At 45.4% G+C, this 24,008-nt stretch overlaps 2 protein-coding genes across 3 annotated transcripts in view; both read left to right on the top strand.

Moving 5' to 3' along the window:
* Positions 1-14,944, top strand: part of ZNF592 (zinc finger protein 592) — a 40,583-nt gene extending 25,639 nt beyond the window's left edge. For both annotated transcript variants that reach the window (XM_027465905.3, XM_005017208.6), the window contains exons 5-10: positions 1,310-1,486; positions 2,278-2,437; positions 6,290-6,568; positions 7,778-7,890; positions 11,597-11,732; positions 13,044-14,944. In XM_027465905.3, coding sequence (XP_027321706.3) covers positions 1,310-1,486; positions 2,278-2,437; positions 6,290-6,568; positions 7,778-7,890; positions 11,597-11,732; positions 13,044-13,577 — 1,399 coding nt within the window. In that variant the 3' untranslated portion in view covers positions 13,578-14,944. The remainder of the gene's footprint in view (positions 1-1,309; positions 1,487-2,277; positions 2,438-6,289; positions 6,569-7,777; positions 7,891-11,596; positions 11,733-13,043) is intronic.
* An 81-nt stretch (positions 14,945-15,025) lies between these two features.
* SEC11A (SEC11 homolog A, signal peptidase complex subunit) lies at positions 15,026-23,778 on the top strand. Its single transcript, XM_027466184.3, has 6 exons — positions 15,026-15,195; positions 15,306-15,415; positions 17,749-17,898; positions 21,596-21,715; positions 23,275-23,332; positions 23,492-23,778. The coding sequence occupies exons 1-6, from the start codon at positions 15,145-15,147 to the stop codon at positions 23,540-23,542; spliced, it is 540 nt and encodes a 179-aa protein (XP_027321985.1). The 5' UTR covers positions 15,026-15,144; the 3' UTR covers positions 23,543-23,778.
* Positions 23,779-24,008: the final 230 nt, after the last annotated feature.

Below are 24,008 nucleotides of genomic sequence, written 5' to 3'. Positions count from 1 at the left end.
CTCATTTGGAGGGAAGGATAATCAGGCAGCTTGTTTGTTTTTGATACAGGCTTGGAGCTCTTCCAGTTGCTAGATAGCTGGGGTCCATCTGCGGCGGTGCCGCTGGTGTGGCGTTCGTGCCGCGGTGCTGGTGAGCACACGAGCACTAGCAGCACCATGGGCAAACAGCAAACCTCAGAACGAAGGAAAAAAACATTCACAAAGCAGCTTAACTCCAGCCTCGCCGGAGGAATTTACCCCTTACGTGCCTTTCGTATCCTGCCAGCACGAGAGTTGGTCCCACACGTGCCCAGCCGGGTTCCTCATGGGGAAGTTCATTGCTGCGGTCAGGACGCGCAGCGTTTGGCTCGAGCAGAGCTCTGCCACGGCTCGTTTTGACTGAATCTTCTTAGCAGCAGCTATTCTGGTCCACCAGACTGGGTGCTGCCACGGGGATGGTGACCCCTGCAGCTGGCGCAGGCGAGGGCAGGTGCCTGCATCCTCATGTGCCCCTGCAGGGTCAGCGTGTGGCTTCCCAGCAGCGGGGTGGATGCTTGGGAGGAGCACTGAAGCCTAAATGTAGTGTGGCTGCAGGCTGTTGTTGCTATCTCGGGGCAGGCCTGTCACAGGAGCGTGCTGGGTGACCCTGGCCCTCCTCCTGGCCCCAGGGCTTTGTGTTAGGCTGCCAAGAAGAACCCTCTGCTGCTTTGTCGCAGTCCTCCCAGAGCGTCCCCCCAGCTCCCAGACAAGCGATATCCAGACAGCACCTGGGTCTTAATGATTTTAATGAGCCTAATCAGTTTCTGTTGCTGTTTTCAGTATCTTTGCTGTTGCTGTCATCATTTACTGTTGCTTAGTGTAGCATGAGAAAAAGCAGTTGTACAGGGTTACTGAAGATTTCTTAGCTGAATATTCTTCTTTTGTGTGTGTGAGTGTGCTGGGGATTAACTTTATGATGCTTGTTACTACCTGGAGACCTCATCAGATGCTTCTACTTCAGTTCTTCGTTTGCACCTGTAAAAGAATTGGCTTTCAGAGATACAGGGCTGCATTTTGCTGTACCATATCTTCCTTTGTTCTTTCTGCATCGTTGTAGTCTCCAAAGGCTTCTTTTATAGATGCGTTCACTTGCCAATTTGTAAAATCTGCCCAGCTTGTGAGTTCCTGTATCGTATTCCTCCTTGATTCTTCTGCGCTGTTACTGAAGAGACTAAACGAGGACCTGCCATAGCCTGGTGCTTGCCTCCCTCTGTGCTGCTTTCCCTTGGTGTGTGCCTTTTGAAAGCAATATTGCAGCTTTAACTCAGCTTCTTCTTCATGTGTCCCCCAGGTGCATCCATTGTGGTAATGTCTTCATGACCCTCGCATTGCTGAAAGTGCACATTCATGAGAAACACTGCGAAGTCTTCCATAAGTGTTCTTTTTGCCCAATGGCCTTCAAGTCAGCAGACAGCACCACGGCTCACATGACCAGCCAGCACCCAGGAGAGCCTCACAAGACGACTCAGTGAGTATTTTGTTATTATCTGTTCTTTTCCTTTGCTGGGTAGTTCCAGAGCTCCCCCTTTCCATCCCATTTTTTTCATTTTTTTTTTGTTTTCTGTCCTCATATCAGAAAAATAGCTGCCACTGTCTGCTGGCAGAGGTTTGTTCCTAACAACAGGGTGCTCTCCTTGATACGAATGCAGTCTGCTTGGGTAGGAGGAGAGGAGTTGGGGCTCCTGGTTTTGTTTACATCTGTAAAAGGACCTTAATTGTTACGCTTTGTCCATCAGGAGTCAGAGTGGCACCTTGTGGTAGGTATCTCCAGGGTAACTGCTGAATCTGGCACTCAAAAGGAAGAGAAAGCTGTGCCATGCAGTGTTGCCCCAAAAAATCACTGGAGAGAAACCTCCTGTTTTTTCCACTTTGTATCAAGCCCTGAGTTAGTGCCAAAAATGTGTAAGGGAGGGAGCATGGAAAGGCAGGATTGAAAGTAACGTGTAGCAAGTATACTTTTGGGTCTGCTCCCCTCCATCTGCACTTACTGACACAAACGTGTAGGTAGTTACGCATATGCATATAAGTAAACTTATTTTTAGCAGGCTGTGGTATGTGCCTGGGGCATTTTGTAATTCTTCCCAGTTGAGTTAATGGTTTGGTGGTCCACGTGGGTGTATGTTGACAATACATTGGGAGCGCAGCCCTCGTTAGAAGCCCATCCCTTTTTGAAGTTAACTTGCCGAGATAACTTCTTCCGCTGTCTTCTCAAGATAACTAACGAAGAGAGAGTGAGTTTTCTTTTTTAAATTGTTCCAGGGTGATCTACAAATGTTCTTGTGAGACTGTCTTTAACAAGAAGAAGCTGCTCCAAGAGCACTTTCAGCAGAATACCAACAAGTTGTTAGTGGGCGTGTTTAAGTGTCCGCAGTGTCAGCAGGTGTATATGCAGAAACAGCAGTTAATGCAGCACGTTAAGGTAGGTAACTCCCACCACTTACTGATACGAGGTCCTAGTTTTGAGTTCACGGAGAGTTTGTGTCAACTGTTAAAGGAAATTGGTTGAAGAAGTGGAAGGTTCTTGAGCAATAGTGGAAAAATAGACTGCAAAAACTTACAGTATTATCTGGATACACCAGTTGAGCAATTAGTTGGTAATATTGCAGGCAGTTACTCTCATCTATATCTAATTTAGCTTTGTGACAAAGGCTTACTTTCTACACTTAAATCTTTTTGATTGTTAAACTATTCTATATTAAACCAAGGAAGTGATTAAACTTGGTAGGAAGCTTTATCTTTGCTTGGGAGGCAGGGAGAAGTGTTCTCTGCTCACGGTGTTGCTGGCTTTATATAAGAAAAGCTGGATCTTTTCTTTCTGGAACTCAAACAGGGAAAAAAAAAAAAAAAGAGTTTTGGCTCTTTGGCCACTTCCCCAGCTGCTCCACTTGCCTGCAGAATCACAGCAGATCATGAGATGAGAATGACCAAGGCAGAAATAATTGCCCTGGAGTTGCCAGCCTTTGGGATTAGGGTCCCCTGCCTTGTGTGTCCCTGCTGGCACCACTCCATGGCAGGCCCAGCACAGCATGGGATGCTCAAGGAGATGGTCTGAAGATTGATAGTTCTGGGTCAGCCCAAAAACTTGGTGGAAGTGGTGGTCCAGAGAGTGCTCCAAATCTGCACTCCCACAGTAATATCTCATATTGCAATAAGCAATGCAGTAATTTCACTGCCATTCGTAGTTCGGTTATACTGATGGGTGAAGTTGTTATGCCACCATCCATCGTATTTGACAAGTTGTGGCAGTCCAGTGAAGTTCCAGGTGGCTGGAAGAGGAAAACATAACCCCCATTTTTTAAAATGGGACAAAAGGAGGATCCAGGAACTACAGGCCAGTCAGTCTCACCTCTTTGCCCAGCAAGACCATGGAGCAGATCCTCCTGGAAACCGTGCTAAGGCACGTGGAAAACAGGTGATTCGTGACGGCCAACATGACTTCACTAAGTGCAAATCATGCCTGACAAATCTGGTGGCCTTCTACAGCAGGGTTACAGCATTGGTGGGTAAGGGAAGAGCAACTGATGTCATCTACCTGGACTTGTGTAAAGCATTTGGCACTGTCCTCCATGATATCCTTGTCTCTAAGTTGGAGAGACATGGGTTTGATGGATGGACCATTCAGTGGGTAAGGAACTGGCTGGATGGCTGCACTCAAAGAGTTCTGGTCAACAGCTCAGTGTCCAGGTCCAGTGCCCCAGCGTAAGGGCATGGACCTATTGGTGCAAGTCAGAGGAGGCCACGAGGGTGGTCAGAGGCTGGAGCCCCTCTGCTATGGAACCAGGCTAAGGGAGCTGGGGGTGTTTGGCCTGAAGAAAAGAAGGCCCTGGGGAGACCTCACAGCTTCTGCTAGTGCCTGAAGGGGCTGCAGGAGACCTGGGGGGGACTCTGTCGGGGGTAAGGGATAAGACAAGGGGTAACGGCTTTAAACTGAAAGGGTAGATTTAGATTAGATATAAGGAAGAAATTCTTCACTCAGAGGGTGGTGAGGCTATCGCCCAGGCTGCCCAGAGAAGCTGTGGGTGCCCCATCCCTGGCAGTGCCCAAGACCAACCAGGCTGGGTGGGATTTGGGCAGCCTGGGCTGCTGGGGAGGGGTCCCTGCCCATGGCAGGGGGTTGGAACCAGATGGACTTTGAGTCCCTTCCAACCCAAACCATTGTGTGATTCTATGATACGTGTATGAAAAGCATGTTATTGCCCATTTGGTGGTGATTTTTAGCAGGATGCATATGAGGGCTTGCAGATTCGATTATACCATGAATGTGAGCACCACATTTTCCTGTTGTTTCAGTCAGTGTATTTCTGTGCACAGTATCTAACAACACTGGAGTGAAAATTGTCTTGGAAGACTTACTGGTATCATTCTGAAGGAAGAGCTTGCAAAGTCTTATTTCCCTTTGATTAGCAAAAAACAGTGACTTTTTTTTAATTGGTGACTTTTTTTATACTTACACTTAAAATAGCCAGACGATTCCTTAGCTCGCTCCTAAAAGAGAAAAACATTCAAAACTACTACTTTGCTCTCTCCCCCTTTGCCTTTAACGTGCAAATCTGGGAAGTCTTTGCATGTGTTAATGAATTAAAATTTGAAGCCCTCCTGTGAAGTTGATGATTGCTAATCTTCCTGTATTATAGCTGGGGAAACAGAGTTGAGATTAAGGCTGGGACCTTCAAAGAGGCATTCAGCCCCGATGCTGATGGCTGGGCTTGAGTTGAAGTACTCAGCTTGTTGCAGCTCATTTGCAGATGCCAGGCCCAGGGACCTGCCTGCAGCAGTTTGTGCACCAGCACCCTGACATTGACAGTACAAAACTTGTAAAACATTTTAACCACTGTATTTGGCAATCAACATGTCTTTGAGATTTTAATTGAAAAAGGCTTTTTGGCTGTGGCAGGGTAGTAATTGCATTAACCCATCACTTCTACTTGGTCCCAGTCCTTTATGCAATATAGCATTTGTAGGAGGTGTTGTCTGATCTGTGCCCCCATGAAAAACAAAGAAACCATGTGGCTTCTCATCTTTCCTGACTTTCCGTTGTTAAAGGATAAGAGAGGAGTTGGAAGGTCTGGGTCCTGTTATTGATTCTGCAATGAAGTCAGTTCACTTTTCTGTGCTCCTTTCTTTTTCCTCCAGTGGTGTAATAACAGGAGGAATGGAGTAATGGGTGCTAATGTACTCCTTGCTCATAAAACACTCCTGAGAGTTCCAGATGGGGATAAAGGTGAAGTGTTCATGTTACCCTAAATAGCTGGCCATGCTGCGGAGCAGCTGCCATTGCCCTGCGATTGCGTGAAGGAGCTTCTGCGGACAGCAGCTGGATCAGGTGCAAAGCGCAGTCTTCTCAGATGAGATTTTGTGTTTTGAAGTTTGTGTTTGGTGTCTAACCCGAGGAAAGACTTCCAAAGGCCTGGGGCCTTCGTGTGTTGAAACCTTACCCGTTATTAATTACTGTGCACAATTAAACCTCTAAATTATCCTTTTGTGTGGATGAGCTGTTGTTGTTCCTAGGGGAATTTCTTGAGGTTTCTTTGGTATGTTGCTATTTTATTTCCTTTTGCTTTCCCACAGCTCTTCAATTCTGGATTATTTTCTTTATGTTCAATTTTCTTTGTTGAAACAACTTTTTTTGGGGGACAGGGATTTTGGCCTGTTGAACAACCAAAGAGCCTGAAAACATATTCCATATAAGGCTGGTTTCTGGCTTGGTGCTTGCTTTTATTTGTCAGGAGCAAAGTTTTGAACTGTGAAAATGTAAATAGCAGTAGGCATTGTGGAATTAAAGAAAATAGGGTTGGAGAAGCTGAGAGGTTGTCTCTTCCCTTCCCTTGAGCAAAGATCAAGCAGCTTTGGAGCCCCCAAGATAACAGCAAACATTTCGCTCAGCATTTACCAAAGCAATGTGTTTTTAGAGCTTAGGCTCTTGAAATAATGACAATTAGCATTTCTCTCTCATTACATCTTCCCTTTTTAACCAGAGTTCTCAGAGCTCATCCAAAATGTTAAACAGACAGCACCAAGGAGCTGCTGTTGTCACGCAGGAAGCATAAATAGAAGCTTCGTCTTTCTTGGGAAAATCTCTTGTTGGGGAAAGCGCTGCAGCCAGCTTCAAGGGGAAATGGGACAATATACAAGAGTAAGACATTAACATAGCGTTTGGACGGGGGCTTAAATTATTTATTTAGATAATAGGCGTTAGTTATTTATAGATAAAGGTGTATAATACAAATTATATATTAATGTTATGTTTGATTTGATTATTTTTGTTGTCCAGGGTGTTCATGGAGTCCCTCAGAATCCTGAGGAGCTTTTCAGCTTTCGCCAGAAGTCTGAGAAGTCATCAAGGAACCAGGTTCATAACCTACCAAAGGAGCTGTCAGTAGCCAATGGGACGTCCCACTCGTCTCTGCCGAGGAAGGACATGAGGATGGAAGGACACAATCCCGAATCCAAGTCCAGACTGAGAAGAACTGGTTGGACTTGCAAGGAGTGTTCACAGTGGATTCCTGATCGGGAAACCTACGTGTCCCACATGAAGAGAAGTCATGGAAGGGTAAGGACTCATATGGAACGCTTCAGCTAGGTAACACAAAATTTTTAGCAAACCAGACTGATAATATTTGAGGCAAAAAGAAACTGATAATCTGTTTGCCAGCTCATTGAGGAATAAGAGTAGAGCCAGGAGAAAGAACAAGGTAGCCTGTTGTAAGCACACTTTCTGTCCTTGATCATATACTGCACAACCTGTGTACCTTATTGTTGGTTTGGTTTTTTTTTTGTTCCTTCTCTCACTACATCTAATGCCAGGCTTTGTTGTTTGGGTAAGCGGATGGAAAGTCATGTCTTCTCCAGTTGCTGGTTCAACAGTCGGATCTAAACAAAGCTGGAGAAGGACATACAGTTCCTCTCTAGTGACACTATTATTTGGTAGATATCACGGTACATCTAATTGGGGAAGACTCCTGTAACAGATACATGCTGTGTGCAGAGGTATCATTATAGGAACCGTAAATCTCAATTTTGTTGGTTTTATCCAGCTCAGGCCTTGTGTTGCCTTGACCTAGTTCTGTCAAGTTAATTCTTAACTTGCTTGCGGAACACAGGCCAAGATGTCGTGTGTGCCAGATTTTGTAGTACTTTGGCATCAGGACTTCTTGTTTGATGTACTGAATCACCCTGTTTTGAGTCCCATGAGAAGAGGCTGTCAAAATCTGGATCATCGTCTTTGATTCCTTCTAGCTTGACTGGGGGAATGGCATGCTAGGTTGACCACCTGACAAATATCAAGAGAAGAAGATTAGGGCAGGGTGAAGGTGCCATTTGAATTCTATAGGTTTGCCAAATATTTCTGTTCAGTAAATACTTGTATTTATTTAAAAAGTCTAAGGGAAGGGTAGACTTGGTAGATCTGTACTTTGCACTGGGGTCTTGCCTGTTTCTGGGTGAGAATAGACCTTTCCCTGAATTAATTCTGCAGAGGGTCTTGTAATGAAATGAGCCCACAGCAAAAACATCTAATGCAATTCCCATTTAATAATAATAATTTTAAAAAGCATATACTTTAACTAATTCTTTTTTTTATAATTAACTAACTGTTGGGCTGAGTATAAGTGAAACCCCAAAATATCAGTGATCTTTAATAGTGGAAGAGCAGTATTTTGCACGTGAGAGGTAAGGTCCAGATGTACAGCATGGGAAAGTTAGAATCCGGTCAGTACCTTTTGTCTCCCTGTTACTAAAAGATGTTTCTGTTCTTCTGTAGTCTGTGAAGAGGTATCCCTGTCGACAGTGTGAACGCTCATTTAATGCCTCCAACAGTCTGCGTAGACACATCCGCAATAATCACGACACAGCAAAGAAAGTTTACACTTGCTGGTATGTACTAAATACCACGTTTCAAATTTCTACTCAATGGCAGGCTACTCTTTCAAGTTCCAAGCTATTTGTAATAGATCATGTCTGCTCCTATCTACTCCAGGATAGAAATTACTGAGAGAGAGTGAGAAGATTATTTTAGAAATGAGAGCCTTGGTGGCTAAAGTAAGTCCTTGCTTTGGACTGCATAATACCTTTTGGAAACTTAGGGTAAGGTTTGATTTGAGATCTGCAGGTGCAAAGAGAATTATGTTGCATGCCCTTGTGGAACAGCTGATAAAATCTGGGGCCAATCCTTTGCTGCTTCGTGGCTTGTGTAATTGTGCATCACTCATGTGCCTTCCCCCTTGGAAAAAAGGTGTGTAAACTGCTAATGAATCTAGGGTACTAGGTCTTGCCACCACTTTGCACAGGCAGAACTGACTGCACAAACTGCAGGGCGGTGGAGAATTAAGCTTCCTGGGTTTGTTTCAGAAGATGCACCTCAAAATTGGAAAATGGATTTGGAGACCTCAGAGGAACTACGTGAATCAGCAGTGAATGAAAGTTGTTGCCGGTGAACATATTTTAACTGTGAATACAATGTCAGTTAAGGACAGAGCTCAGTGCTTACAAAACTGCCTCTGCAACTGTTCTCATCTACTGTTGCAGAATAAGTCATACAGTGAGCAATCATGCGGACTTGATTCCTGTCTCAGGTTCTCAGATATCCTTCTAAAAAACACGGAATTAAAGTACATTTGTGTATGAAGGGAAGTTTGCAGTGACGTAGGGTACAGGATTTTTTTAAACTAAAATCTTGGCTTAATGCAAGTGTTTCTGAAGAGTGTGCTATTGCTTTACTGCACTTAAATTACTAAAAGCCTATTCTGAGAAGTACATCTCTCATGTACTCTGTCTGTAGATTGCATAGTGAGCCACAGTAGCTTTTTAAAAATGGATGAAGGATTGGTATCACCACAGGGCCTGATAGGAGTAAATTCCCAACCCATTTTCCAGACAGGAATTACAAATTTTCCATTTCTTGTAACTGCACTGTGACTTGCAGCCTCTGGAGGAAATGAAACATTGGCTCCCAGTACTCCCCGAATTCATTCTGCTTTAAGTTTGTGGACGATAGTCTTTGGAGATGGTATTTTTGTACACTTGGTTTGTATAAATCTATTCTCTCTGGATTGGTTGTTTTCCAAGTGGGGTGTATCAGAATCAAAATGAAAATAAGGCCTAGCCAAGAAGGATTTGTGTACAAATAACCTGGGGTGTGCCAACCTACTAGCTTGTACAGACCCTAGAGTCCAGTTTTTCTGTTACTTCTCAGCATGCAGTTGTGGATCCATAGTTTACCCAAGGGTTTGTGGTCATGCCATATTTACAGCAGACACAGCTACGAATTCAAGTGAATTGTGGTTGTATTTAATTCTCAAGTTCGTAGTTGCTCCTTCTCAAAATCTGCTGATGAAGTCGTAACTGGACAGTGGTTGTGTCCTCTTTAATTGTTCTAGTGGAAGACTTAGTGAAATCATAGCACCCTTCACATTAGGTCTCTTCCTTGAAAATCTTATGCCAGAGTCTCCAACAGCTGCTTTTTATTTGGATCCAAGGTCTTCTGGATGGTCTTCCCTTTGTCAGCTAGTTGACCTCAGTGCATCTCTACCAAGCCTCTGTGGCCATGTTCCTCCCTATCTACTTACCCTGTCTTTTTCTGCCCTTGGTGTCTCCTCCAGCTGCCTTCATGCCTGTGTGCCTTAGACCCGAGAACAGCCTCTACACCAGGAGATGCGGAAGACTCTCCGTCCCTTGGTTTTCTTCCAAAACCTGTTTCTGAACTGCTTCAATCCCTTTTAGGTAGTGCAGAGTGCTGTTATAAAAATCACCTTCGTTACTACCACTTGTGATTCCTTCATCTCTTTGAATTCCTCTTTGGCTCCTTTCTGCACTCAAAGGCATCACGTCTCTGCTGCTGCTTTCCTTTTTGCTTGGGTGCTGTTGTTTTTCTTTTTCCTACCAGGCACTTTGTATCAGTCCTGATGCCTTAACTTCACATCATCCTCTAGTCCTGATTTTCCACATGAAGGCCAGGAAGTATGAGTGAAGTTTGTTATTGAATCCATTAGTCAAGTATTTTGGAGACTCCAGTGTGCTGTCTTGTAGTTGTCCTCTGACTTCTAACATTTCAAGCTGTGATTTCCCCTTCTCCCTTGGCCATGCGTAGGCCTCTGCCTTCTGTTAACTTTGTCGGGCAAAATCAGTGCTGGAGGTTTTGATTAAACACCCTCATGCCAAGTTTGTCACTGGAATAATTAGGAAAGCATCTTTTAGCAACTTTTCCCATCTTTTCCCATGAAAAAAAAACTCCAAATTAAAACAAGTTGCAAGATATTCTGATGTTTTATGTATTTTCTTTCATAATGCACTTGGTTATTGTTATCGGAACTTGCTCTGATTTTCCCAGTCTCAAGTACAAACTGTCTGGAATGCTTGATTTTCAACTTGTTTATTTTTGATAAATGCCACTTAATAACCTCTCGTCTTGCCTTCATGAGGGAGAAAAATTCCATCATTATTAAATATTGATTTATCATCCAACCGGTTCCTGTTAAAACAGAAATATTCAGTGAGCACTTCTGTATTTTCATATTGTTACTGACAGTTGTTTAATTTCCATCCAGTAGAGAAGCTGGAAGATCAGTAGGAATCATCCTGTCTGCTGTTAAAAACGTCTTTGTTGCCCAGAGACACTTAATCTCCAATGTGCTGCTTTTCATCCCCTGCTGCCTACATTTCAGCTGCAATTTTGTGCATTTCAGAGAAGTCTGATATTACTTGCCTCATTGCTTGGGTCAATGCATAACTTATGGACCGTCCCTATGTCATGCTGGCAGCCTGCAGAAGAGCACAAAGTCCATCTTGGGTGTCCCAGTTGCTAATCATAATACTCTGCATGCTTGACCGTGCTGCAGAGGGGTGGCTTATGTGCCTGCGAGACCTGGCACTTACTTGCAGTAGACCTTGCTCACCCAGGAGGGTCAGTGAATAGCTGGCTCAACCCTTCCACATCTCCTTGTGAAATGCCACCGTGGTTTCTGGCACCTCTTGAAGCCTTCCAAGTTTTAAGGTGCGGTTACGCATAAATGATGCATTTGTGAGTGTTCCTGACTAGATTCTTGTTATCAAGGCAGGAAGTGCAGAGGTTTTGTAAGAATTTTAAGCGTGCTGTGGTAAATATGGTCTTGTGGATGTGATGCTGCACCGGTGTGTGGGAGTTCTGGGTGCAGGACCTGGTTCTGCTGCAGGGCTCCCCTGTGTTCCGCAAGTCATGAGGTCTCTCAACTGAGAGCTGTTTTTCTCCCATTCTTTTTCCATCTTGATTATTTACCTTGTGCTTGTGTGGCATGTATCACGGTGGGCCTGATCTCCACTCATCCCTGTATTTATTAAGTACTGTACTGTAAATAATGTGTGTCCTACTTTCGTTCTCATTCATACTTACTGTGGTAAGCTCTAAACTGTTCTAGATTCGTCAGGGATAATATTTTATTATTAAAACAGTGATTTGCTGCCTCTTTCGGTAATCTAATAGTACGTTACTCACCAGCTTCTGTCTTCAATGACACCTCTTGGTTTGGCACATAACGAAGAGCTGTTAGGATGAAATGAACAGTTGGGCATCTCCCTTAATAAATTTTCTTCCTTTTTTGTTTCCAAGGTACTGCACAGATGAGAATCAGACATTTCCTCAGCCATTCATGCTGGAGAATCACATCAGCCTCATGCATGGCATCAAAAACCCAGACTTATCCCAGATGGCCAAAGCAAAAGCTCCAGAGAGAGACGCAGCAGAAGTAACTGATATTTTTTTTTTTTTTTTTTTTTTTTTTCAAAGTGTACCTTGCAAGCAGAGCTGTCCACTCAGGGTGTTGTGTCGAGCTGCAGCCTTGTGGCAGTAAAGCCCTCTCACATCCATTGGGCAGATTGCCCTCCTCTTCTGTAAACTCCATACAGTTTGTTGCTTTCTAGAAGTGTTGTGATATGAACTGAAAGCGTAGCTGAGCTGTGGCAGCACCAGGGCAATGTATTTTGCATTTTTCAATTATTTTTGAATGTGTGGCCCTGTCTCTAACTGACCATTTTCCAGGCTGCTTTGTAACCAGAACTAATTTAGGTCTGTGTTTACCCTCATTTTCCCTTGCCATGGTGTTGTTTCATTTAGGTGTATGAGCATGGTGCATTTTTCTGCTTTTGCTCGTTTCTTTCTTTTTTTACTGTATGTTACATATGAGAATGGTGTTCCTCCTCAGTAGGACTATGTAATTTTTTTCAGCAAACATTCAACTGATTTTATTTTGGGTTGATTTGGAGTGCAGGATTGCCTGGCTGGGTTTCTTTGTTCCATTTACTTTAAAAATAGAAGTAGTTTTTCCTTATTACTGCTGTTTGTCATTCATCAGTACCGTAGCACAGAGGGACTGCAACCAAGACTGAGTCCCCTCTGTATTTATGCTGTATTTGTATTGTGGTCACAGGCATAGTGAAAGGGAAATCTGGAACTCACTTCCATGAGCTAGTGGCTGCTTCCCTCCAAGCAGAGCTGATGTGTGTAGGGCAGTTTGCTTCGTACAGCTCTATCTGTGTCTGCAAATACAAGCCTAAGTGTGTGCAAAACAAAGACTGCACAATCCTGCTGGATAAGGAGATAAAAAAATCACATGAAGGGACATATGTGAGCGAGCCATCCTTGTGGGAGGAAAGGCACGCTGTGGGATTATAAGACAGAGGGGATGAGTTAATGAGAGATGGCACAAAGAAAAAGCCCGAGTAGAGGGGAAAATGTTCAAGTTCACCTTCCCATCACGTTTCTGCCCAGCCAGCCCCTCCCAGGGCTCCCATCTCACTTTGCAGGACAGCAGCTGAGATGCTGTGTGTTGGGATGGAGGATGGACTAGGCATTGCAGTAACCCCGAGGTGTTTAGATGGTGTTAGGGAAGACGATGCAAGAAGGGCCTATAGGCATGCCATTATTTAGTTTGTAACAAAAGACATCCATATATTCGCCCTCAGAGGTCTTCAAATGCATGTGTGGAATTTAGCAAGCTAAGACTTATTCTTACATGGTATCGAACAGTAATGTAATGTTTTCCATCTTACTTTTTAAGGCAAGATCTCCAAAGAGGATGGCAACGGATGAGCTGGGTCAGGCAGAGACCACTGCAGGTTCAGACGCGCCGTCAGCCAAAAAACTGAAAGCGCATTGGAAATGTGCTAAATGTGGATTTGCAACAGACATCAGTACTGAGTTTCAGGAACACATACCTCAGCACAAGACAGACAGCTCCACGTATCAGTGCTTGTTCTGCGGCTTGTGTTACACGTCTCACATCTCTCTGAACAGACACCTCTTCATCGTTCACAAAGTAAAAGATGAGGAGGAAGAGGAGGAGGAGGAGGAAGAAGAAGAGGAGGAGGAACAGGAGGAGGAAGAAGAGGAAAGGGAGAAGTTACAGGCAGAGATGAATGAGAACGGACATGAGGGGTATAATGGCGAGATGAACACTACAGTGGAAGAAGAAAACCTGAAATGCAAAGAGTGCAAAACTGACTCAGCTCTTTGTGAACACAGGCAGACGTGTGGTGTGGAGGGTCCTAATAGCACCTCTCAGAACAATCATGCAAAGTCTCTTAAGACTTAAAAACAAAAACAAAATGAAACAAAAACCCTTTTGGTCTGTTGGGGTTTTTTGTTTGGGGGTTTTTACTTAAAATACTGGGTGGGGATGGGGCAAATCTTTGAAATATTCTGTTGATTTCTTGGGATGGACATTGCTTTCCGTTAACTTCCATTTGTAAGGGAAATTTAAAAAGGAAAAAACCCTGCCATTTCATCCTAAGCACTAACTCTCTGCCAGATCAGAGAGGTGAAAAGGGAAAGCAGGGCCAGAATCCTCGCTGGAGCTTGTCCAACTCCTGAGGATCAAGGAGCACTTTCTGCAGCTGCAGTTTCCTAAAGATGAGCTCTCCTCCTTTGAGTGTGCGCTGCCTCAGCCTCTGCCCAGAGCCCCTGCCTTGCCTTCCCTGTCTCGCTTTCTTTCTTCTCCTATTTATGACTTATTTTTCTCTTCCCATCCTGCCTTTGTTATACTCATTTTAATTCATAATGCTGTCTCAGCAGAACACACTCCTCAGAACTGCCCTTGGCCGATCTGAGGTCGTCTGTGTTCCGCAGGACAGGCTCAAGCTGTACCCCAGCTTCCGTTTATTTTACTGCCCTAATAACAACCTTATTTTCCAAAAGGTAACGTAATGAAATGTCACAAATCTTACCCACCCTGAAAGAGTTTCAATCACTGTCATCCAGTGTGAGAGTGGGTGGGCATGGCACTTCGCCTCTGCACCAGGAAGGCGCAATGGGGACGGGGTCTTGTGGTCCCTGGAGCAGAAAATCTTCCCCCCAGGGCTGCCCATGACCGTGGTGTCTCTGGGTGGCCAAGATGCCCGTGTCCTGGTGGCTTCAGTGGGGAGAGGTCCCTGGAGAGGTGCTGGCAGAGCCGGGCTGCCCCTGCTGCCACTCACCCTTGGGCTCAAGCTCCTTCCCTAGCGCTTCTTCCCCCGGCTCAGTGTCATCCATTTTCGGAGGCGATTATTTCCCCGTGGTCATATTGACTCTGTCCCTGCTGTTCCCTCGCTCGTCCCCCTGGCACACACATGCTTTGTGTAATATAATTATCTCCTGTACCATTTTTTTTTATGTTGAGCCAGAATCCTGCTCGTTATTGTTTACTATAACAATGTTTAAATAATTTAAGAACTATTTATCTTATTGCATTCGAATCGCTCACTTTCTTGTCTCAATGTGTTTTGATACGAACAGTTTGGACTCTTTGTATTTTTTGATACTGTGTACATTAGCCTAGGGAATGTTTTACGAGGTAGCCTACGTAGAGTAACGATAGCGGGGGGCACTCCCAAGCCATCACATAACCTATTTAATCCGCAGCGGCGTTTGTGCCTTGCTACGATGTTTACTTCAAAGTATTTCAAATAAAAGCATCCAACAGTGCTCCGTGCTTGCTTGGCGGCGGCGGGGGGAGACCGGGGGGAGCCGGAGGGAGCCGGGGGGAGCCTCGCCCCCGTCCCCGCCTCGTCCGGGGAGGCCCCGGGGCCGCCCCCTCTCTCCTCCCCCCGACGGGGCGGGATCGGAAGCGGCGGGGAGAAGCGGGGGGAAGCGGAAGGGGCGCGGGGCCCGGCGCGGCAGCAGCGATGCTGTCGCTGGACTTCTTGGACGATGTGCGCCGCATGAACCGCCGGCAGGTGCGGGGCCGGGCCGGGATGGGATGGGATGGGATGGGGGGCGCCGGCGGTGGGGGCCGGGCTGACCTCGCTGCCCCTTCTCGCCCCCTCCCCTTCCCCCTTTCCCCCAGCTCTACTACCAGGTGCTGAACTTCGGCATGATCGTCTCGTCCGCGCTGATGATCTGGAAGGGGCTGATGGTGGTGACGGGCAGCGAGAGCCCCATCGTGGTGGTGCTCAGGTACAGCCGCGGGGCTGCTGCGGGAGGCGGCCTGGGCGGCGGGGGGGTGGTCGCGGTCATGGTCATGGGGTGATGGTCATGGCCATGGAGATAGTCATGGTTATTTGTGGTTCTGGTGGTGGGCATGGGCATGGCGGTGGTCGCAGTCATCATCGTTCATGGTTGTGGTCATGGGTACGGTCACAGTCACGGTGGTGGTCATGGCCATGGCCATCGGCATGGGCATGGTCCTGCTCAGGGAGGTCGTGGTTGTGGTCATGGGCATGGTGGTGGTGCTCCAGGCTCTCCAGCCCCCCTGGAGGATGTTATCTGAAGACACACGGCAGTAGCAGACCCTGCCTGCAGCCCAGCCACCAGGCCCTGGCTGGGCAAGAGCCTCTCTAAGAGGGGAGAAGTAACACCCAAAGGGAGGCTGCAGAGAGGTTGGAGCCAGGATCTTCTTGGTGGTGCCCACTGTCAGGACCTCTCAACGTCAGGAAGCACTCCTGTACTGTGTGAGTGACTGAGCACTGGCACAGTTGCCCAGAGAGGTTGTGGAGTCTCTCTCCTTGGATCTTCAAACCCACCTGGATGTGGACCTGGGCGACCTGCTCTTGGTGTCCCTGCTTGAGCAGGGTTTGGACCAGATGGTGTCCAGAAGTCCCTTCCAACCTCAGCCGTTCTGTGGAGTAGGTAGGCAGAACGTGTTGCCTGATGTAAGAATAACATCTTACTTCTCTGCTTCTGTCAGCCGGCAAACGCGTGTGTTACGGGGGTAACCCTCAGGAAGGAGACACAGAAGAAGCCAGAGGACTTCAAAGACATATGGCAGGAGCTCCACCCAGCCGCTTCTGCCGAAACTTGTGGAAAAACGCTCGGCAGTGTGGGTGAAGGCAGATGTGGGGAAGGAAGGCCTTGGAGCAGGGAGCCTGGCACCAGTGACAGAGCCACTGCTTGGGGCATCACCGCTGTATGAAAGCAGAGTTGGTGGTGGAGCTCACGTCTCAGCGAGGCTGGTGGCTGACAGTCCCCCTGGTACAGGCTGTAGCAGTAGGACATCGCAGTGCAGTTACCTCCTGCCTGCTTCTCTTGTTGCTACATGAGTAGCTGAAGTATGTGACAAGTCTGGATTAATGTAAAAAGAGGTTGAAATCTTTGAGGTGCCAGGAAATAAACTGTTACAGTGAGGAGGAGTTTATCTTAGAGTGGGAGCAGGCTTGCTGCTAAAATACCCAGTGAGCGTTGTTAGTGTTGTGTTGCATCCTCACGAGTATCCACTATCTGTCCCTTCATGGCTGCTCATTTTTTTCCCTGGCCTTCTAGTGAGCTGTAGCCATGCCCTCATACATGTGTGGCTGAAAATAAGGGATACCACCATCAGTGAATGTGTTTCAGATATTGCACGTTGCCTCACAAAAGCACGATGCCGTGGGTACTACCGCTGTTATTCGTGTCCTCCTGCTTACTGGGACAAATTCCCGTTGCTGGAGTTCTCAGGCAGCTGTTGGGTGCTGGCACTGTCAGGCGCCGCGTGCGTATTGCACAGGTCGTGTTCTGTCGCTGCCTTGGCCTTTCGGTGCGTTTCTACATCAGCGTTAATTGCGGCGTGCCATTTAGCAAGACTCATACAAATTGAAGGAGGTGGCACTCCTGACGGATCTGTGAAGTTCAGGGGAGACGTTCTGCCCTGCACCTCCCAGTGAGTAGGACGGGGGCCATTAGGTCACGTCCCTTCTTCAGCAATGCGATCTTATCTTCTGAAGAGCAGCTTCTGCACTGTCTTACGATAAAACAGAAGTACACCCGGTACTTTAAAGTTCATCGTTTCCTTTTGTGCTGCATTATTTATTTGGAATTAAGAAGGTTAAGTATTTTGTAACAATTGCCATTTACAAGACAGGAGAAAAATAGCTTGAATAGCAGTGCCTGGGATGAGGCAGTTAAGCAAAGTGATGAATCACAATAACAAATTTTTAGCACACCCGTCTGTTTGTTCCAGATGGGAATATAAATGCCTGCATGTTTTCAGTGCTTTACTCACAAAGATCGTGTATCTACCTGTACAAAAAAATGAACTTTAAAATGCTACCCATCACTGTAGTACTGCCAGTGTAGCACTTCGAGCTGATTGCTCAGAGGCAGAGTTGCTGCTGCTTGTCGTCAGCCCAGTTACTATGAAGAGAGCAGAAGGCTTTTCCTATTTGGTATGTTCTTAACACTGGCTGCTGGTAGTGCTCTTTTCCTAATGAGTCCAAGTTAAGAACCTTGCAAGATCTTTCTTAAAAGACTATAAACTCCAAAGCCTGATTCTGAGTGTTTAAATATTGCTCAATTGCTCCTCTTCTCTTTTGCAGTGGAAGCATGGAGCCTGCGTTTCACAGAGGAGATCTCCTGTTCCTAACGAACCGAATTGAAGATCCCATCAGAGTGGGAGAAATCGTGGTCTTTAGGATAGAAGGAAGGGAAATTCCTATAGTCCATCGTGTCCTGAAAATTCATGAGAAGTATGTCCAAATTTGGTGGCTTTTATTGCAGTTACCTAATTAATTGTATTTTTCCTCATCTCCTTGGCTAAACGAACGGTGAAAGTTCAGTAACAGGTATCCTGCTGTCAGAAGTAACATGGAAGTTTCAGACAGACCAAATCTGGCCTCTGGTTTCCTTATGAAGGTCAGCTGGCAGAATTCACAAGCTGGGGAGTCTGTACTAGTATCCCAAGCTCCCTGTGTCACTTAATGTCTCCTGTGCCATGGTTTCCACCCCAAACTGCTGTGTTGTCTCCTCTAGGTATGGCTGGGTTTGTATGTGTGAAGTGACTCTTGTTTGTAGAGGTAAAACTTTATGGAAGAAGGGCGTTTTGTGTGTAGCATACACTACTATTTCAAAGCTTCTTTTTTGGTCCAGGTTCCTGCTCTCGTATAGAGGCAGGGTGTTTCTGTAGGAATTTTTGCATTGCTATGCTCAGGGCTCCTAGATGCGCTGCACTATCCGTGTACTCTTCATTCTCAAAATGTTTAGCAGGGTGCGTGTCTGAAGGAGTGAAAAACAATGTCATTCCCATTTGGTTTTCCATGCAAGGCTTTCTCTACAGTTGTGAGCCTTCAGGGGCAGTCCAGAGGGATATGAGCCAGCCCCATGAGGGATTCAGGTGAAAACCAAACCTTGAACCAAATCCCTCTTTATTCAAGCAAGCTCTGAGAAGAGGGCAACAACTGGATGGCGTCCCAGCACCTGCTTCTGCTGAGTAAATGCCTGCTGCATTAGGGATGGACTAGAGCTGTACCAGGGCTCAGAGATGTGTTCATAGATTTAGTGAATCACCTGAATCACATGTAAAGGTGGTATTTGAGGGTTGCTGTAGACAGATGAGTTTGATGGGATGGGGAGGTTCTCTCTCCCCAAGCATTCGTAGCAGCCACAGCTAGTGGGATGTGCAGACCACTTGTCTGACCCAATTTCGAGCTCAAACAGCTTCATGCATGTAAATAGTTCAGCTTAAATCTTGGCTAAGAGAGGGTGACATCTCCCCCAGTTGACAGAACAGATTGTTTGCTGTACCGAGTTGTTCTGCACCCAAAACTCGCAATGATGGTTTAGTCACTTTTCAGAGTACTGGTTTTGATACCATTAATTTAAAAATCAAAATAAGGTCGTTATATGTGGTAAATCTGGTATCTAATGCTGCACATGCACTTTTTGAGATGTCTTGGGAATGCTTTTAGGTGAAACGCTACTTTCCTTCTCCCCTATTATATACAAGAACCTCATCTGGGCTCTGGTGCTGCTGCTTGGGCTGATGATTGAAGAGGCGAGAAAAGTCAGGGTCCTCTCTCTGCTCTCAGTGTATGGGAAGGAGGAGCAGAAATCTACACGCAGTGTGACAGTTTCTCTCCAGATAATCACCACCTTTTTTTTTTTTTTTTTTTGCCTGGCTTTATCTCAGCACTAGGTATTAAGGTATCCAGCGCCTTTTTTTTTTTAAATTAAAATGTAACAGGACCATAGTACCAGTCCTAGATGTTATGAAGTCAAGCCATTCTCCTGTATTTTTCCTTTCATTTTAAAATAAGACAAACCCAAAACTAATCCTTGAGTTAGTAAAGATAAAACTGAAAAATGAGTACTGTGACCTGAAGCTGGGCATCAAAAGCAGCTCATACTCTGAGGTATCAGTTGCTTCGCTCACTAATTGAAGAATATTTTTCCGGTGAGAATTTGGAATTCAAGAGTGTCCTCCGAGTAGGCAGAGTCCAGTTTCTTTCTGTAGTCATGGACAGTATAAAAACTGTGAAAATTCTCTTTGAAAGCTAACAGGGGTGTCAAAATGAAGGGAAACAGGACAACCCTGTTGCCCATGATTTTGCGGCAACCTGGGTTCCAGTTCACATCACTATTGTTTCAGTGCAAAAATGTTTTTTACTTGCTAGCCTTTTCTTCATGTTCAGAGTGAAATGGGGTTCATTCGTTATCACTAAGCACAGAGTCTGCAAAGTTATGTACTTAGTGGTTTTGGTGCAGGAAAGCCAGACCAGCTTTCACTTCACCTTTCGGACAGCAGAGCAGCCCTACTGAGAGATTCTCACACTGGTTCGTGATGCAGCATTGAACCTTTCCAGTAAGATGTTGTGCTCCTACACCATTAGTTTTCAGAATTGAAACTACATTATCTGCACCTTTGGGTATCTTCATCTTTTTCCAGACCGTATCTGTAAGCTCCTAGGGTTTTTGCTGTTCCCGCACTGGGAGCCAGATGTGCTTTGAAGAGAGATCTGTCCTTTTTTTTCCTCCTCTTTTTCCCTTCCAAGCTTCTCATGTCAAGTAACACAGATTGGTATTCGGACATGATGAAAACGGTAGGAGCTCTGAAGGTCTGCCTGCTTTCCCGTGCTGTATTTGATCTGTTGTTTCTGTGAGGAAGCCGACAGAATCAAGCGACAGGAATGCTGCCGCTCAGCATCTGCCTTCGGGTGACACAGGGCGATGACAGGGGCCAGCCGATCCGTGAGCAGTGGCACAAGCTGCTGCTTTGACACAAGCATTGCCAGGTGTCCAGCAAGCAGGATGGAAATGCCTGGGGAAGTATGCAAAGCATGGTGTGTAAGGCTAGAGCATAACAGCAGCTGTTTCCGGGTCAGAGCAAAGGTTTGTCTACCACTGGATCCTGTTTCTGACAAGCTAACTAATTCACCTAAGGACAAACTAAAAACTGGAGAGTGTGCAGTGATGATTTCCCTGCTTTCTGCAAATTACGGTTTCGAGCAAGAAGTGATAGATCTGTGTTAATGGCTTACTCCTTTACGTGGGATATCTAGTCACTTTTTGAACTTATGTAATTGTTTGCCATCCAAACTATCCCACCACAGAGAGACGTGGTTTAGTTTGCACTGCGTTAGTTATGCATTGCACCTTCTCTCACTTGTTTTAACTTGTTACCTCTGAGTTTTGTTTGATGTCCTCTAGGTGTTGTATCAGAAGAGGCAGTGAAAAGCTGCTTGATAGTTGCTCATTTGAATTGGACTACCATCATATCTCTCATCAGTCCTGTCTGTTCCAGGCTGAAGAGTCCTGGTCTGTTGCTTCTTGTATGGAAATGGTTCCAGACCTCGTTAACTATTTCTGAACCTTTGCCAGTTTTCCTCTCCATTTCAGAAAAGGATGTAGGGGGTTCAGAACTACACAGAGCATTCAAGATGCAGGCACATCGTGAGTTCATACAGTATCATAATGGTATTGTTTGTTTTGTTCTGTACCCCTTTCTTAATAATTTCTAAGCTTCAGCTTGCTTCTGACTGCTACTGAGTAGAGCTATACCCTTGAACGCCAGAATCACATTTTGGATGGTAGTGCAGAGCCCAGAGTCCAATATATGTATATAAAGCACAAGAAGCATCAACATGAGAGGGGTCAAAAACAGAGAGACAATAGCTGCACCTTCATTAGAAATGGCTCATCCTGCTGGTTCTGATCTTAAACTCTGCAGGAAAGCTTGGCTTGGGCCAGAATTCATTCTTCCATTTGCATTTTTTTCCCCTCAAACAATCTTCTTTCCTCTGCACTCAAGAGTTTCCGTCTTTCATCCTGCTCAAACATCAAAAACACAATTGCTTTAATATCTTTGTGTTAGTCTCAACATGCTTGTTCTAAAGCAGCTCTTGAAAAGTTCTTTTTCTCTGACTTATCTGTCCATCTTATCTTTGCTAGGCAAAACGGTGACATCAAATTTTTGACAAAGGGAGACAATAATGCTGTTGATGACAGAGGGCTGTACAAACGAGGGCAACATTGGCTGGAGAAGAAGGACGTAGTAGGAAGGGCAAGAGGGTAAGTGAAATTGAGGAAGTCGCAGCTTTTTGCATTGCTCTTCCCCAACGCCAGCTGTTAATCCCCCTCTCCCTGAACTCACCCTGCTGGGTTTTTGTGACCGTTTCAAAAAGTACCACCGAGAGCTAAAAGACGAAGGTAATTCAGTTCTGAGCTTGTTTAAGTGAAGGCGTCAAGCTGTGAGCTGCATCCTGAGATTTTGACGTTGAGTGGACACCAGTGCAAAGGCAGTGCATGCTCAGGCATTTAGGCACAATGAGAATTTTTATCAAAATTATTTTGCAAGTCAGAGTCTTTCCAGGGAAGCGAGATCTGAATTTCTAATGTGGAATCCCCTGTGTGCAAGATAAGGTTCTCAATTGGTACAGGTTATCATCAGTTGATGGAGGCCCGAGAGCCTGCTTGATCAGTATTTCTTTCCTCCTTCTCACAGGAGGAAACAACCACCTGTTTCTAATCTCCATGGCTTGCTTGGTCTTTTTGTCTAAGAGTTGTCCTTTTTCCTGAGGACCTTCCTTCAGTTAGACAAAAGAGCTTCAGTACTCACAATATCAACAGAACTTGGTCTTCCTGATAACTGCAGTAAAATTAAAACAAAAACAAACAATAACCAAACCAAACCCCCTCCCCTCACCGTTAAGCTTTTTTCATATTCCAGATCATGCATAAGCATGTCACTTCAGTTAACCATCAAGAGTATTAGAATAATTGGGATTAGATAGCTGACTCAGGGCTGTTTAGATTTTGCTCTTCGCTATAGCAGTCGCTAAGGTTTCTACAAGCTAAACTGTTTTTGTGCCAAATCCATCCATCCCAAGGCAGGTCCACTGTTGTTCGTTTATTTTAAATTGATTCTTTGCAAACCTGATACTAATTATTCCTCCCTCCCTCTTCAGAAAACAAGCTGCTATTACACCCATGTTTTATTTCCAGTGGTTGGCGTTAGGAGCCTGCTGGCACCTGGATGTGGATTTACTGTGTTGAAAGGAGCTGGGGAAATAGGACCAGTGACAAGCTGCAGGTGGTGACTGCTGAACTGGGTTGAATTGCCTTGCAGCACACCACGCATAACGAGCAATTTGATTGACTTTGCCTTGTTCGATCCAAGGGAACCTGCCTTTTGGCCAGGCCTCTGCTCCTTTTACAGTGGCCCTCAGGAAAGCTAGCCTGTTTGAAGATGCAAGCAAGGGAGCACTGGTGATAACCTTTTTCCCAGCAGTACCTCAATAGGTCTGATTGCTTCAAGGTGCCATTGAGCTCTTGAGGGCCAAGAACCTAAAGGGTTGATAGGAAAAAATCACCACTGATGTTAGTAGAGGTAAAGAACCCCATCAGGCAGGAATGAAGGCAGCCTGCTTCTGCACCTCTGCTGAAGAAGGCAGAGGCTAAAACACGCACTGGGGTTGCATATCCACTCAGTGTCTGCTGCTGTGGCTTTCCTGCTTGGCAGGAAGAATCCCAAGATGTTTAACCATTACAGCAAGCACTTCCTTTGTACAGAGCAGTGCCTATTCCGTGTGCAACCTTGAATACTCTCTTACTTATTTCTGTCTTTGTAGGTTTGTGCCCTATATTGGAATAGTGACCATCTTAATGAATGATTATCCAAAATTTAAGGTAAGAGTTCTTTAATCTTTTCCCCGCTTCTCCCACTCCAGCTAAAATTACCTCATGAGAACTTGGTATGCAGAGTGCTGTTTGCCCTGTATGTTTGCTGCTGTTTCTGCATCTTTAGATGTGAGTGCACACTCTTGTCTCTTCTGCTTTCTCTTGCAGTACGCAGTCCTCTTTCTACTGGGTTTATTTGTGCTGGTCCATCGAGAGTAGCCTGTTGCAGTGAAGTACGCAGCGAAGATGCCGTGGATTTTGTAGAGGAACATTTTAAGTAGGTGATGGTCCAATGTGCCGGGAGGAAGAAGAAAACATACATTTCAAAGCTTCTTGCAAGTTTGGGTTTGTTTTGTTTTATACTGCATAAGGGCAAATGTATGTCACAGTATTTCCAATGGTTTGTCACATTTTAGCATTTTTAGTGAGTTTTTATATTAAAAATTTAAGCCAAACTGTTGAGTGTTTGTACTTTGAAGCTGAGCTTCCTCTCCAAGTGCCTACAGGACTGTGTCCTCTAAGTCTGTGCCTCCACTGGGCAAGACCTCTCCCCATGCTGACTGAACTGTCAAATGGTGATGTGTGGAGGTGATTTTTTTTTTCCAATTCAGAACTGGAATAAAGATTTTGCATCTCGCCCAGTATGAGCCCGCCATGTTCGTTGTTATTGCCCAGCTTCCCTGTG

The sequence above is a fragment of the Anas platyrhynchos genome, chromosome 11 (genome assembly GCF_047663525.1).
Source record: "Anas platyrhynchos isolate ZD024472 breed Pekin duck chromosome 11, IASCAAS_PekinDuck_T2T, whole genome shotgun sequence".
Lineage (NCBI taxonomy): Eukaryota > Metazoa > Chordata > Aves > Anseriformes > Anatidae > Anas > Anas platyrhynchos.
Note: the sequence above shows the minus strand (reverse complement) of the source record. Positions and strands in the feature narration are given on the sequence as shown.